The sequence below is a fragment of the Poecilia reticulata genome, chromosome 14 (assembly GCF_904066995.2).
Source record: "Poecilia reticulata chromosome 14, P_reticulata-male-v2, whole genome shotgun sequence".
NCBI lineage: Eukaryota > Metazoa > Chordata > Actinopteri > Cyprinodontiformes > Poeciliidae > Poecilia > Poecilia reticulata.
The window spans coordinates 15,062,482-15,078,407 of NC_088843.1; the positions used below are offsets into that span (position 1 = coordinate 15,062,482).

Genomic DNA, 15,926 nt, shown 5'->3' on the forward strand with positions numbered 1-15,926 from the left:
TCCATTTATATGTCAATGACACAACTTTGAATTTGAATTAGCTAAACGTATTTAGTCCTAATTGTTCCCTCAATTCCCTTTGTTCTGATAACTTTGCTCAACCCTCTTTTCTAGGAATATAAACGTCTTAATCAGATAAACACACACACACAAAGTGTGAATATGCTGTCTATTACAGTCCCATCATTAGAAAGGAGTCATGTTGGATTTTGACACTGTCTGGAGCTGGTGAAAAATCTGAAACTTTCTCATTTTGAACTCTGACATGTTTATTTTTTCCAACTAGAAACATTTTCAACTAAAAGTATGAATGGGTATGGATGGATAATTTCTTCTTTGTCACACACAACAAACAGAAGAAAAGCTCCTCTCCTGTTGTATCATTTTATGTCTTTATAGCAGGTTTTGGAATCAGAATAAACAAAGGTGCATTTCACAGAATATCTACAAGAGTACGTGGAAAGGAACCATAATCTTTTATATTACTTCATACATACTGAACAAGTATTTTACAACAGAATTTTATTTCAACAATCAGCAAATGTGTAATGATAGAAATGATGAGCATGTTTTAGTTCAGCTATAAAACAAAACTACAGATGGTTTTAAGAATAAAGTTGTAACAGTGCATCATGCTGGTTAAAATGAATATGGCTTCAGTATACAGTACGGTTTTTAGGTGTGTAGTAAGCACACTTTTGTTTTTTTAAATACATCTTGCTTTATTTTAGATTTTAAAAAAAGACAGCAGAACTGACTGCCTACAAGACAACATCAGTAGGAAAGGTAAAATACATACAAACCATTTTCATTCCCGGTTTCAAAGCATGAAAACAGGGACTCCGGTATCAACATGGTTTTTTTTTTTTAAAAAGGCACTTCTGCTTCTTCAGAGCGACTGCTTAAAGAGACAGCATTTGATTAGACCTAATTCTTCATTACTGTATACAAACACAAACACAAGAAGATGGAAGTAAATGTATTCAATCACAAAAGTTCAAAAGTCAGCTGATGGAAACATTTGTATAAAGATTAGTATTAGTGCAACATTACATTAGGCGGAGGCTGTCGGAATGACAATTCTACGACGGGTCATGCATAGTGTGTGCTAGCAACGATGTGTCGGGACTGCTAGGGGTTACAGACACAATCCGAAGCTAAACAAAAAAACAAAAAACGGAACATTCTGGAGTTTGCATGATGAGAGGAGGAAGAACACGCGAGGCCGTCACTTATCAAAGGAAACCATACGTTCATGTGGAAGGCAGTGTTACATATATTAGGCTTCTTTCAGTGTAAAATCTGAAACGCACAGAACAGACTCAAGGCGGCTGCGTCGGTCTGAAATCCAGAGACGCATCGAGGAGTGAAATCGGTCATCTACCGGGACGAAGCAGGTCAGGTAGGTTTGGTTTGACGTGCAGAATAAAATTCATACAGTACAGTCTGATTTGCCAGAAGATGTTGTTTTTAAATTTTACCACCTCATTTCACCAGCACCACGGTGACCACGGTGATACACGACACCTTGAGAAGACAAGTGGAAATCCATCTTTTTTTTTTTAAATGTTCTACTATACATTGATATTGCTTTCTCTCTTCAACAATAACCAAACTTTACCATTAGTTAGCTTAAATTTCAGGAGAGGCACAGTTATAATGTAGTCTTTTTTTTTTGTTTTTTGTTTTTGCTTGTAAGGACTGATTGAATAAATAACATGAAATAACGGATAAATGTGAGCATTTATTTAGTGTCAGCGGTACCTAGTGTGGAAATTTAAAAGATCAAGTTCAAATCTTAGCTCCAACTAGAACAAGGCTGGGCCTCGAGGGCCGGTGTCCTGCATCTCTTAGATGTCTCCCTGGTCCTACAGCTGAATCACCTCCTAAGAGCAGTCAGGTTCTCCAGAGTCCTGTTAACGACCTCATTATTTGACTCAGGCGTGTTGAAGTAGAGACACATCTAAAAGTTGCAGGAAACCGGCCCTCGAGGCCTGGCGTTGCACACCCCTAAACTAGAAAGTTCCTTGCAAAAGCATTGACCGTTTTTTTTTTTTTTTTTTACATTTAACAAACATCAGTGTATTTTAATGAGATTTTATGTGACAGAAAAGTAGTGCATAATTGTGAAGTGAATCTAAATCTAATATTGTTACATGGAGGTGGCAGCATCATGCTGTAGTTTTTGTCCAGGCTGGCTGAGCTTAAGACGTCTTGCAATGAAGTCTCAGAAAAAAGTTCTTCTACTGTAGATATGCAAATCTGGCACAAACACACAGAAAAAGACTCGCAATCGAATCAAACGGTGGTTCTGTTTGACAATTATGCACCACTTTGGGCTGGTCTGTTCACAACAGGTTAGCAATGCAATGAAGTTTGTGTCAGTTTGGTATAAATGCTTTCGTAAGGCGCCATAACAGAGTAACACTGGTATCTCTAGGTTTATTGTTAATTTATAACTCAATTATCTGATCTAACTTTAATCTTTAACTCTCAGTTTTTTTATGTGTTGGTTTCACACACACAAAAAAAGGGATGAATGCAAAAATCCTCAAATGAAATGAAATAGAAAATGTACTCACAAGAAACTTCCGCAGCACAGCAGATGTGCTGCCATAACAGTGAACCCTTTATGTTTCTACCAGTGCTTCTCCTACTTGGCTTCACCGTCGATCGTGAGAACAAGGCACCGGTAGTTTGAAAAGAAAAAAGCAGAATAATGCCTTCGCACCCTTAAGCTACTCCCCCCCTAAAAGTGTTGGTCATGCTGACTGAGGGGAAGCTGCAACAATCTTGATAGAAAGCTAAAAGAAAAAAAAAGAGGTACTGTGGTGGTTTATGCTCCTTTGAGGTGTGGCATGTTTGAAGAACAGCACTCTGCAGAAGAGCTCAGAAATAGTTTACGCTCAGCGGATTTCTCTGAGGTTCGTCTCCGCCGAAGAGCGTTTGGATGGCCGTCTGCCGCCCGGCGAGTTCAGTTCAATCTTTGCAGGTTCGGGTTTTAGAAAGATCTTAAGTTTTCACATTAATGTACTCTCATACTGTACACCACTTTAAAACGATAAATACACACCCACACATAGACGCCCCTTACTTGGTCCTTGGTTTGCTCAGAGACTAGCTGAATAAAAAAAAAGGAAAAAAAAAAGTCTTATTTTTCACTTCTCAGTGTAAAAACGTTCAGGTTTGGTCGTCGAGAAGACGGAGGCAGAGAGGTTTAACCCTGCTCCAGGCTCTCAGTGTTCACGGCGGAGTAGGTGGGCGCCGTGGCCTGCCGAGCGAAGAAGGACGCGGCTCTTTTTGGCTTTAAGCGTTTGATTTCTTTGCCTGAAAGACAAAACAACGGAAGATGGAAACGCTCCTCTCGCTTTCATTTCATGTTTCTTTCGAGGACTCACCGTTATCCACGTAGCTGATGGTGTTAAGGGAGTGGAACCGGCTGCACACGACGCTGCCCTGCCTTTGCAGCATCCCGCGGCGCCCTCCGCGGCCATTCCTGGTGCCGGCTTCCTGTCCGGCGGGCTCCTGAGGAACGCCCAACTCGTTGGCGGCGCCCCCCTCTGACGTAGACATCAGCTCCACGCAGAACTCTATAAAGCCGCTCATTAACTCGGCCTGGAATAATAAAAACAAAACGTTTGTTTTGTCACCTTTATTTCTCCGCACAATAAACACCAGCTTTAATCTCCATTTTATCTGAAATGGGGAAGCAGAGGCGCATAGCGGTCATGCTGGCGTCGTCGGATTGGACCCAAGTGTGATTATGATTTACTGATGTTATGTAAGGCCCCTTCGCCATCTGGTGCTCAAACAGGCTTTTTCCATCGCAGCTTTTGATGATGTAAGACCACTGCACCCATCACCCTCTGCAGCAAAAACTAAAAATGCACCCTTTCAAAAGTATTCATAACACTTAAAATGTTTACTTAGGGCATCGTAGTAAAGGGGTCTGAATAGAAATGCATACTACACTCGACACCCTGTAAGCTTCTATTTATGCATTATTTTCTGATTATCACCAGCAGCGTCAGGTTACTTTACCTCTGTTTTTCAGTTACGAGTAAAACTAACGGGTTTCTATTTCCAGTCCAGTAATCAGATTAGCTTTTTTTTTTGGCATTTTATTCAGAAAAAACATATATTTTTATTTTCGAAGCACGAATTTGGTGCAAAACCAGTAAGTGGTGGAGAGAAGAAACTGGTTGAACAGGAAGTGGTAGAGGAAATGCCGCTTTCAAACACAGCTGATTCACTCTGGTTGGTATTTTTTTATGTTGAGGCACTGAGGGGCAACCAATAAAGTAACATATAAAATCATGATAGTTGACATTTGTGTTTGGAAAGGGACAAAATCTAGAGGAATTCAAGGGATGTGGATATTTTAGCAAAGATCATTTGATTATTTTACCATATTCCCCCAATTTCTTACTTGTTTTGAGTAAATCTTCAGCAGCTTGTTGACGGGAGTGCCGTCTTCCTCCCCGTCAAACTCCAGCCACAGAATGTGCGAGTCCCCCTCCTCTTCGGGGCGACTGTGGTCCCACGAGAGCTCGCTGAAACGCAGCCCGAGCAGCACATGCTGCAACGAGACGCGACCGGCAAGAGGACAACTTTTCATGAGAAGAAGTAAACAGCTAATAACTGTCCAACTGAGCACAAACGTTAGAAATATTTCCCCCCCAAAACAAGAAAAAAGGCAAAAAAAATTCACCTTCTCCTTCACGTCCATCACATAAACTCCGTCCAGGCAGATCCCGACACTGACAGCTTTACGTCTTCCCCGTTGGAGGATGCCTTGAACTGGCTTGTCAATCTCCCCGCAGAAAAAGGCGCACCTGATGGTACATTTAGTGTCAACGCATGAAAACAAAAGAAAAAGGTGGCTAACACGACGGCTCCTACCCGTAATAAGGCAGAGAGTGACACATGCTGAGGTACTGGTGCAGGAGCTGCTGAGGCTCCGGAGAGCCTCCAGTGGACTTGCTGATCTTTCCGTACTCCTCGGAGAGCTTCTGCTCCAGCTCTGCCTGGCGGCTCGATTTCCCCCGCAGGGTGGAGAAAAACCCTCCGCTGCCCACGGCGACGTGAGCCGGCACGAAGGAAGGCAGCTTCTTTTCCCTGCGCGCAACAGAGGGCAAAGGTGAAATTAAATTCTACCCCTGTGAGACAATTCACTGTTGAATCCAACAAGAACAAACACATTCCTGGGTCTCATTTGTTTTTGTTTTTGTTTTGTTTTACTGTGGAAAAAAAGTGATAATTTGCTTTTGTGGGGTCAAAGATACATTGAAATTATTTTACAGCAAATACTCTTGGTACAGGGTTGTCCTAATACGTGACGGCTCCATCACGGATGAAAAACATAAAACTGAAGCACAACGCAACAAATAACATAATGTGCTTGTAAACGGTGTTGCAAGTTCTCCACTCTTACAGATGTTTGGATTAGTGACGTTTATCATTTATCGTGAAATTGTTTGTTTTTTTTCATTCATCGTTGTAATGATAAATTTCAGATATTGATGGTAAATAAAATAACAAAAGAAATGTTATCTCTGCCATCTCTCAACTGCTCCGTGGGAGTGAATCAGTATCAGTGAATTCAATAAAATATGATTAAATGAAGCTACTGTGTGCAGTTTAGTGATTTAAATCACACATTTTAAAATAAGTGTCGTCCTGAAAGGAACCCATTTCAAATGGGAATGTTTTTCAAGAACAATATTTGTGTTTCTGGTGCTACGAATGCTACGTCACGCAGTCACAACCATCCTGTAAAAGAAAAAACTGACGCTTTCCAAATTAGAGAAGAAATCTACTAACTGGTTGATTCTTTTTTTTTTTTCATTTAATAACAGATATATGCTGTGACTCTAATATACAAACATTAGCAGGTTTTTGGTGACGTTTTGAAAGGAAAATTGTAATCAGACCTGAAACAAAACCGGCATTGGCCAGTAAAACCCTGACCGGTGCATCCCCATTTAAATTGTGGTAAAGTTGGTAAGGCTTCCCTTGACATGACGACCAGAACCAGAGACAAACTGCATGTTTTAGAAATGATTCTGTGGCACATTCACCTGGTCAGATTCCACACGGCAGCAGCTTCTGAACATCGGTCCTTAAACATAAACCAACAGATCAACTTACCTGATTTTAGTGGTGATCTGCTGGCTGTCGAGACCAGGCCCCTCTTCAAGAGCGAGGGACAAGGCGCCGAGCCCGGCCCAGTGCTCCGGGTCGCACGGGTACCGGCCAGAGAGGATGTTGCTCCTGGCCTCCTCGTAGAGAAGTCTCAACACCGTCTCATCTTTAATCTGTGGAGGGGTAGAGACGCAATTAGTGTTTTCTAACATGACGGCGAGCTTAAGAGCTTCGTGCAATGAGTAACAGTTCCCCCGAATCGGTCATAAAGAATCACAATGAACGCTTCGCAGTGCGGATGCTACCTGCAGCTCTTTAGATTTCGGGTAAAACACGTTGCGCCTGTACTGCAGATATGGTTCATCTGAGGAGAAAAAAAAAGAAAAGAAAAACAGGAAATAAGGATGCGTCAGTGTTTACTGGTTTTTAGGTCATTTAATTTGACACTTAACAAGAGTCTGTCAATTCAGAGTGGAGCACTGAGGCTACAGACAACTCAACCCACTCAGTCCAGGCTGACAACCCTTGAGTGTGGGCAGAACGTCCTACCCCAAAAGGAAAAAAACAAAAGCTTTTAAATACTCCCTTTGATATCCTTGGTGGTGTTTTTAGCCGTTGCCGTTCCCTTTTTCTGTGACTTGGCGTTAAGACATGTGAGCTTTTCCACTTGGATTGCTAATAACCACGAAAAAGAAAAAAGCAAACAGCAAACTGAGTCACCGGCTCACAGCCGTTTAGAGACGAGCAGCCCTTCAACAAAAGTCTGCTGTGTGATGTGTGGTCTGTTTGTGAGAGATAACAGTTCTCTGGTGTAAAACTCTGAGCATAAAACTCTTAAAAAAAAAAAAAAATCTGTGCATTGTGCACATTTGTACAAGCTACTTTAATTCCACCAGGATTGTTACAGTTGGAAAACAATTATTTGCACAGGTTTGCAAAACAAAACAAGTCTCTAAATTCTATTACAGTTTAACTTTGATAAGCCAACAAAGTTTTTTTAATTTTTTTAATTTTTATTTTAACCTTAAATGTAAAATTGACATATATTTTTTGAACACTTAACTCAATTACTGCTCTGAGTGTGTTCTTCTTTTAACAAATGTTTTTTTGTTTTTTTGGCTGCATACTCCAGTTAATGATTAATCCATTACTAAATTAGTTGACGATTGTTTTAATAATTGATTCCTTACAAGGAATCAAATAATTGTTTCAGCTCTAGTCCACAGCATTCAGTAAATCCTCTCATGTAGTCAAAGTTGATGCTCAGCTATTTTATCCTTACACATTAACCTAAGTAGCACGCTTAGCATTAGCATGCGAAGCTGGAGTACGTGTGGAAACAATGCCAGGCGATCTCAGTGTTAAACAGCTCCAGGCCATCAGTATATTTAGTATACTCCAAATAAGACCCTTTGTGCTGCTAATCCCGCTCAAGTTCCCACCTTGTGAAATGTCGTCTTCTGACGCGTCGGTGAATCGATACAGCAGATCCTGCCACTGCCTGCACAGCTTGTACGGCTGATGCCTCGCCTTCAGCTGCAGCTCTGCAGAATAAAAAAAAAGGCGATCCAGTTAGTTGTGTTTTGAACTTATTAGAAGATGAAAGGATGCCCAAATCAATAATAAAAAAAAGGGTTCTTACCAAGCAACGGAGAGCAGAGCCAAAAGGCGAAAGCATCCGGTGCGGACTCTGGGATCTGCAGGGCTTCACGAACGCTACGGCCCAACTCCTGCACGGAAACGCTGCCGAGCCCTTCCAGGGATAAGTGGACCGCGCTCTCACCAAACAAATACACGAGCACGTCCTGAGCTGTGGGACACACACGCAAAAAGTGGTTCACAACAGCACAATACAGGCTTTTCTATTTTTAAAAATCTCAATAGACTTTGAGGCAAAACAAAAACAAAATAAAAAGAGGAAGGAGATAATTCATTCCTCCCGTACCACGGGAAAGTGTTGCGGAAGAAGCCACACTTCCTCTTTGCGAATGATCATCAGACAAATCCGGAGGAAAACTGCAGTTGTCACCCTCCATCTTTTATCTGAAACACAAACGCCAAAACGTAGAGCAGTTAGGACATTTAGACAGCAGCAGAGTTGCACTGCAGCATGTGCAATGAACTGGAAGAGTCCATGGAAACAAAGAACAGACCGCTCCGTTGTTCCACATGTCCTTAACATAAACTGTGACTTTCCTTGTGCATTTCTAAATTTTACTTGTGAATGCACTGCTAGCGGCCCAGAGTGTGTCCTGCACACAAGCGACTGCTACATTTGTGTCCAACCACAATTTTCATGGTTGCTTTATTTTTGTGGTAGGCCAGGGGTCAGCAACCTTTTCAATTCAAAGAGCCATTTTTGCCATTGCCAAGTACAAAATTAAATTTGCCTGCAGCCACAAAGGGGAAAAAAAGGATTTGTTAATTTGAAAACCAAGAAAGTTAAATAAAAATTTCTATTTTAGTATTTAGAATAAAATGGGCTACCTGATCTACAAATAAAAAAAACTTTGTGAATAAAACTAACCGAGTGAATAAAACTAACCGAGTGAACCCATAAAAAGAAAGAGGAGAAACAGGAATAGAAACCGCATAGTTTGGAAGAAAAAAAAAAACAGAACTTGAAATGATCTCTAAACGTTTTGGACCATTGGCGACTTTCTGTTGTAAACAATCCATGTAGATATTGCATAAAACATATGAAAGAACTGCTAAAAACACTTTTTCTTATTGGTGTTATGATCAAAAACATGTCTTAATTGGTTTTTAAGAGCCACAGGTTGCAGACTCCTGTGATACATCAACAAAAAGTTATACATACACATGTGATGTGGAAGGAAAACAATGGTATGATAATATCATGCAGAGTACAACAAAACTGCAAACCTACCAAAACATAGCTGGCAACCTAAACTTAAACTGCAGAAAGAAAAAGAGAATTAATTAGAGAAGCAGCCATGGGGCACGTTGTGACTCTGGAGGAGCTGGGAACATTCACTGCTCAGGTAGGAGAACCCATTGACAAGTATTATTTATATCTTCTTCCTTTAGAAGCTGGAGAGTGTAGATTGGGAAAGGAACGTTTTGTTTTGTTTTGGTTGGTCTACTCTTGAATTGACTGATGGGTGTAAATACAGATGTCACCCCTCCTTGTATTAAAACACAAACCCGCTGCTTAGTAGCGCCTTTAAAATGTAGATAATAGCGTATATTATATGACCACTTTATTTAACACGTATGCTAAAATAAAGCAACTGTCCTTACTGGCAGTCAGTGTGTAGCCTTAAGGGATCATTACTGGGAATAATTCAACGTACTGGGCGACTGTGGTTGGCCCAAACTTTCCATTCTTCTTCCGTTTTTCTTTCCGTCTGCTTTGTTTTTGTTTTTTTAACTCAAGCAAATTTGTGTTTGGCAAGTTTCTTAAACGTCTAATGCCTTTACAGACAGAAAGGGGAAGCCGTCTGAAAGCCTCAAGTACATTAGTTGATTCCCAGCCCAGGTCTAACAGGAATGACAGCATAACAGATAAGGGTCTCGGGGGGAAAATCCATCATCACCAAATCAAATTACCATTAGCTAATGCTAGCTCAGAGACGAAACAAGTTGCTATGTTAACGATTTAAACACCACCACCACCTCAGAGTGACGGATCCTGCATTTACTTTACTGTATGTTATGTTATTCAGGAGCTACTTTGCCAATTTGAACACTTATCTCTGGCCCATCAGCTAACTTTCAGTGTTCTTCCCTGCAGTCTGTAGAAATAAATAGACATTTCGGTTACCTACCTGTATTATGATAAATTCACCTTCACTCGCTGCGTTTTCCTGGGACAGAATTCTGATATTGTAACAAAAACTGCTAAATACATGAGTCAACAGCAGTTCGTTCCTGCGGTGTTTTTCTAGCGAGGAAGGGTTAGCCAAGCGCCCGAAATTAGCTTTCCGGGCAGAGTGTGTGGTAGCTGAACGATTCAATTGTTTTGACCGGTTCCTCATCAGGGCGCGTTGTGGTTGATGTGTTGATGTCAAAAGCTCTTAACCTCAGCAGGACGGAGAATCTTTTAAATACTAATACTTTATTGAAGTGACTTATAGCAAATGTCTATTTCTATGGTGATTTATACTTTCCCTTTTGTCTAAATGAGCGATATGTTTATAGCGAGGCCAAAAAGATTTAATCCCGAAAACAAATTGAAAGCTAAAGAGCGCGCAGTCGTCACCTTACGTAATGGGTACGTCATCGTCACTGAAATCCATCAAGGAGATTATTTTGTTTTTTCATCCAGGCAAGTCTTTGTTGATCCGTCCACAAATGAGAGATTGAGAGATTACAAGCAAAATAAAACCCTGCAAACGCAATAGAGACAAAATAAATAAAATTAAAAAATCAAATGTATTATTATTATTATTATTATTATTATTATTATTATTATTATTATTATTATTATAAAAACAACCGATTGAACAACAACCTATTGAATTGTAATTAGGTCATTAGAAAGCAGTTTTTGCATGTTTGAGCCATCCTGGACATTATGCCAGTCCATCACAGGACAAAACATGCACCATGTAAATAACCTAACATGTATGTAGTTTGTCATACTCTGAGAAAACCCACATGTGTCCATGGAGACCATGCAAACTGTGGATTAAAAACCAGGACCTTCTTTAAGCAAGACAAAAGTGCTAACAATCCCACCACTTTGCAGTCAGTAATAATACTAATTCATATTATTTGTATTTTACTAATTCATATTATTTGTATTTTATTACTAATAGTAGTAGTTGTAGCAGCCATAGTTGTGTTAGTGGTAGTTGTAGAACTTAAAAACATTTCCACAGACTGAAAAATAAACTTGAAAAAATAAGATCCACGTTCGAAGAACAGAGCATCCAAACTCTTAGGGGTTTTGTGGAATTGTATGCCACAGAATTGTTTACATTTTTAGCATTTAAATACATGCACAGTTCCCTTCGCTTGTTCCTTCCACCTGACACAGGTGAGCAAATGCAGAGTTCAGCAGGATGGGGATTACAGCTGTAAATGGGTTTAGCAGCTTTAACAAAGGTGTCAGGACAGGGGACACACTTGATGGCTTTAACTGAATTACTGACACCGCTTAATCAATCTTCTTAATCCTATTCCTTCATGAAAGAGGAGAAGCAAGGGCAGAGATGCAGGCTGGAGGACTCGCCATGAAGAGAAATGTATTACAATACTCGCATGTGCTTTATTTACGTTAGAAAAAAAAAAAAGGAAAAGGGACGCCACGCCATAAGGCATTTAGTAACTTCAAACTTTAATAAGTCATCTGTTAAATTATGTCATAGTCCTGTTACGCAGCGGAGCATTGCGCCTCATGTCTCTCTACGGTCAGCTTTACATCTCTGTTTTCATAAGTCCACAAAAATCATCTGTGTACACTGCCTCATCAAATACTGCTTTATTGCTTTTGGTCGTAAGAATGCAAATGGTAGATCACTTTCAAAAGCAACAAACAAATACAGTACAACAGTGACGGGTTACCAGTCATGTACAGGTCGCAACAGGAAAAAATAGAAAGAAATTTTAAGAAGTGGTACTTTATTTTGACAACGTATATTCCTAGAAAATTCTTTGGGTTTTTTTTATTTTTACTGTAACTTTTGTGCTTCTTTTATTTGTACTGAAGGTTCCTGGGTGGAGTTTTAATTTGAAGACCTTTCTGAATTATCTGGCATCGTCCAACTGACAATAAAAAAAAACACTTTCTAATCTCGTGAGATTCATAGACATTTGTTTGGTTGAATTGCCCTTTTTTTTAAAAGTTGAAATAAATAATGATCTCTGTAAAAATTATTTACATGTCTATACAGGGTGTGCGGTTTAGGCGGGCGCAGTGGTCGTCTCTCCTTCTTGCACCTTGTTTTTGAGCAGCAGGAACGTGAGCACAGGATCTAGGTACTCCATCACGGTTTCCTTCACTCCCTTCTCCAGCAAGTACCCTTCGGTTTCGATCTCCGTGTTCTCCTTTCCTGCCACTGCTTCCATGGCAGTCTGCAGGAAGCGCAAGCTCACCAGCACGGAGCCCTTAGGCGGGGAAAGAAATAGAGGAAGGAATGAGAGGCTGGCAATGTAAATATCAACTCAACCTGCTGCAATAAGGGACTTTGTTTCTTATTTACCAATGAACAGAAAGCCAGAGGTCAATGGCAAATCAAAAAAACTCATGGAAACACCAGTTTGAAAGTAGCAGCAGTCAACTTAAAACGTTTTCCAAGTTTACCTGCAGGAGGAAGATGGACAGCACTCCAGCTCCAATGGTGTTCATCAAACCCATGTAGTAGTTGACCAGGGCCTCTCTGCAGCCTCTAAGGTAGATGTTGAGCTCCTCGGTTTGGTAGTCGTAGTTGTAGTGAGCTGAGTTGTTGGTCAGGCGATACTGGATGCATGGTCGCGGAGAGCTGGGGTTGCAGCAGCTGAACGGGACTCCATCCACCAGGTAGCGTCCATCTACATTGCTCTTGATGCGGCTACAAAAAGACGTAAGAGACCACAGCCTCAGGAAGAGTTCTCTATGGATATGTCTTCATGGGGAGCTCTTTTGGTCTCATCTACTTACTTTTTCACTTCCGTGGAGCTAAAGTCAAGGTAGCGGTTGCTGATCCACTGGATCTCAAACCAGTCCCTGAAGTCATTGTTCCCGCAGCACTGGAACTCCATCTGCAAGCGGTCGATGTTCTGCTTCTGGAAGCAACGGCCTGGGGTGTCCGTGTCCTTGTAGAAGCGGATGCCGTTCCGCAGGCCGGCTTTCAGCGAAGACTCCAAGCTGCCCTTCATGGCATAGCTCATGATGATGGCGAGCAGCATGAGGACGGTGAAGAAGCACGAGACAGCGAAGTAGGGCTTCAGGAAGTTCTTCCAGCGAGGGAATCGGCCGGCGTCCAAGGCGTCCTGACAGATCTTCGAGGCAAAGTAGTTGATGCCCAAAGACGCCAGACCAACAATCATGAGGGTGTTGGGCACGATATGTATGTCTGTGTTAGCCATTACCTGAAAGTCGGACATGCAAAATGCAGAAAATGTGAATTCAGTAAGTCAGGTTTCTTTGATTATGCACTCTACGTCATAAATTTATGTGCACTCATTAATAAAAAACTATGTGGAAAATATGCTACTGGTTCCATGTATCCACAAAGAGACGATGCATCACAATACACTGAACTGTTCGATTGAGGCAGTTCATTTCTGATTTACTGAAGTCATATTCAGTTGAAACAATGCAAACTACTTTCACTGTTCTTTTCTAAAATTATCTGTACACATAACCTTCACACCTTTCTTTTTTTTAAAGATTTTTTCAAACATTGAAGTGAGATCATAACTACTGTATTGTGACCTTAAACTCTCTCATGTGCTCTGCAGCAGCGCTGGAAGGGCTTTAACATCAGTTTACCACTAGGTGGTGCTACAAAAAGCAATAGGGATTTTTGCTCTTAAATGATTGAAGACTATTTAGGCTCTTTTGTTTCTGCTTTCTTTTCTGTTTTCTAGAGAATTTTAGAATTTTTAACGCAGTCTTTGTCCCATTAGACCATAAAACTTACCAGAACATCCAAGTGACCAACAGTACTTGTAACACAGTTGACATTTTCTTTCTTTACTTTGCAATTCTGTGCAAAGTACTATGTAAAAGTACATGATCTAGTTGATTCAAGACAAAAAAATTAAATAAGCTCAAATAAAAGCACACTGATTTGTGTGAGGAAAACGTGACAGCCTTCAGAATAAGGGATTAGTTTGACCGAGACCCTGATTTGAGAAATGATTAGTCAGGATCCAAAGTGGGTCAAAGGTCTGTAAACCTTTGCAGCTTCAGAGTTAATGATGTTTTGTGTTATATTGACCAATTTGTCAAATTACAAATATATTCCCAAAGTCCATGATGATGTTTGACAAATGTTTTGATACTTTGCATCAGCAATAGTATCCTAAAACTTGCAAAATAAAAAAAAAAGTCCAAAACACTTATTTTTGCATCATACCAGAAGTTACAGCTGTGATTTCATAGATTAAATTTCTAATATAGAAAAATAAACATAAACTGCATAATAGTTTTGTATTTCATATCAATAACTCCTTCAATAAAGCTCTAAATTAAATGTTATGATTTCAGCTAGTAATAATGCTAAACATTATGTAATAAAAAAGATACCAAGGATTTGACAGGCATCGCAGCAAATACCTCCGCTCTCCTGCGCAGCTCCGTTTTCAGGAGGCACCCCAGGGTAAAGGTCGTGGCCCCGGCAACCGTGGCACACCAGGACAGGAGCCACAGTCCCTGTGCCAGCTTCACCCGTTTTTGGAAGGGGAACTTCATCTTCATGACCACCATGGTTGCAGCGCGGCGTTTGGGGGGATCCGAGTCTCACCGGGGGAAAAGGGGAAGGAAAGCGACGAGCCAACGAGAGACGATGCTGTGCTTTTTGTCTGCGAGGTGAGAGGAGAGTTTAGAGTTAAGAGACTCCAAAAGTCTCAGGGTGAAGAGGAATTTCAATAAAACTGAAAGATGACAACTGAGCTGCGCACACACACACACACACACAAAAATACTGAGAAATTTAGAAAACCTCTCTCCAGATCCTGTAAGATTAAAAACTTAAAAAAAAAATTTTTTTATTTCGACATCTCCAGTGGTGTCACCTCAAAATAAACAGATGTGAATGCCCCAAAGTTCACCTTATTGGTCTCCACAAAACGTTGTGAAAAAGTCCAGTTCCCCGCTGACCGCCGGACGCCTTCCTGTGTGCCACACAGTGGATTTGGCACACTGGATTTGGCAAACCTGGATGGTGGGAGCGTCTTACTGCTAATGCCTACCTATCCTATTAAACCGGCCTGTGGATCCAGGCCAATGTCTGCTCAGCACACGTTACTCACACAGTGGGACGAGAATGACGAGCCTTATCGAATCTGACAGGAAGATATTCCTACTGAAGTCATTATTTGTGAAAACACTCGTGCTTAAGGACATTATTTTAAAGATCTTTATTCTGTAAATCTAAATAAATATGAGGGTACTAGAAATAAATCAGACATGTAAAATATATAGATTAATTCAGAGTTTTGCACCGAGCAAATTTGTATGATTTTCCTTTTGCTTTCAATATTTCAACTATTATGGAGCATTGAAGGTTTGAGGGGCAAGAAATTACTTGCATTGTACTTGACAACTTTTACAAAGATGAAATATTTTTGCTGCCATAACCAGGGGAATGTGAAGTAGCAGAGTATTAGTAATGATTATCTTCTAATGCTAATGAGGAGTTTAGAGAGACAAATATAACTCTCAGCACAGCATTAAGAGGCTCATAACATTCCCTACACAGAATCTATCACTCTGATGTTAAATATAAATATAGAGAAATGATATTGGAAACAGAAACAACTTTATTTTTTTCTGTTTAGAATCAATCTCTTATTAGATTTGGTTTTTTTTTTTTTTTTTTACATATAAAGAAAACAAATAAAGGTAGGTTGTGATAGTGAAAATAAATATATTTTTGTTTCACAGTAGAGTAGCTGACTATTCACTCACACTGCAAGATGTTTGTTGTGTTAATCAGAGAAACAACCTGGGAAAAGAAAGTGTCTCTCTGACAAATAGCGCTCTTTAGTGTCAACCTGAATGAAATTGTCTAAACAACTTGTGTCCAGGATGTGTGGGGTCTGTCCTTTTCCGGATCCAGTCACATTCATTCACATTCTTTCGGTAGCCTTATAACCAACATAAAGTT

General features: G+C 40.4%; 2 protein-coding genes across 2 annotated transcripts; both read right to left on the reverse strand.

Annotated features, from left to right (window-relative positions):
* Nucleotides 1–370: 370 nt before the first annotated feature.
* Nucleotides 371–10,114, reverse strand: frmd8 (FERM domain containing 8). The gene is made up of 11 exons (XM_008428033.3): nt 9,936–10,114; nt 8,090–8,187; nt 7,787–7,954; nt 7,587–7,688; nt 6,450–6,508; nt 6,151–6,317; nt 4,903–5,118; nt 4,712–4,835; nt 4,430–4,579; nt 3,399–3,615; nt 371–3,327 (listed from the first exon to the last, which is right to left on the reverse strand). Exons 2-11 carry the CDS (start codon nt 8,178–8,180, stop codon nt 3,218–3,220), a joined length of 1,404 nt encoding a protein of 467 aa, XP_008426255.1. The 5' UTR covers nt 8,181–8,187; nt 9,936–10,114; the 3' UTR covers nt 371–3,217.
* Nucleotides 10,115–11,716: 1,602 nt separating this feature from the next.
* Nucleotides 11,717–14,993, reverse strand: rom1a (retinal outer segment membrane protein 1a). The gene is made up of 5 exons (XM_008428034.2): nt 14,869–14,993; nt 14,375–14,619; nt 12,752–13,182; nt 12,416–12,662; nt 11,717–12,219 (listed from the first exon to the last, which is right to left on the reverse strand). The coding sequence occupies exons 2-5, from the start codon at nt 14,522–14,524 to the stop codon at nt 12,016–12,018; spliced, it is 1,032 nt and encodes a 343-aa protein (XP_008426256.1). The 5' UTR covers nt 14,525–14,619; nt 14,869–14,993; the 3' UTR covers nt 11,717–12,015.
* Between the last annotated feature and the right edge of the window lie 933 nt (nt 14,994–15,926).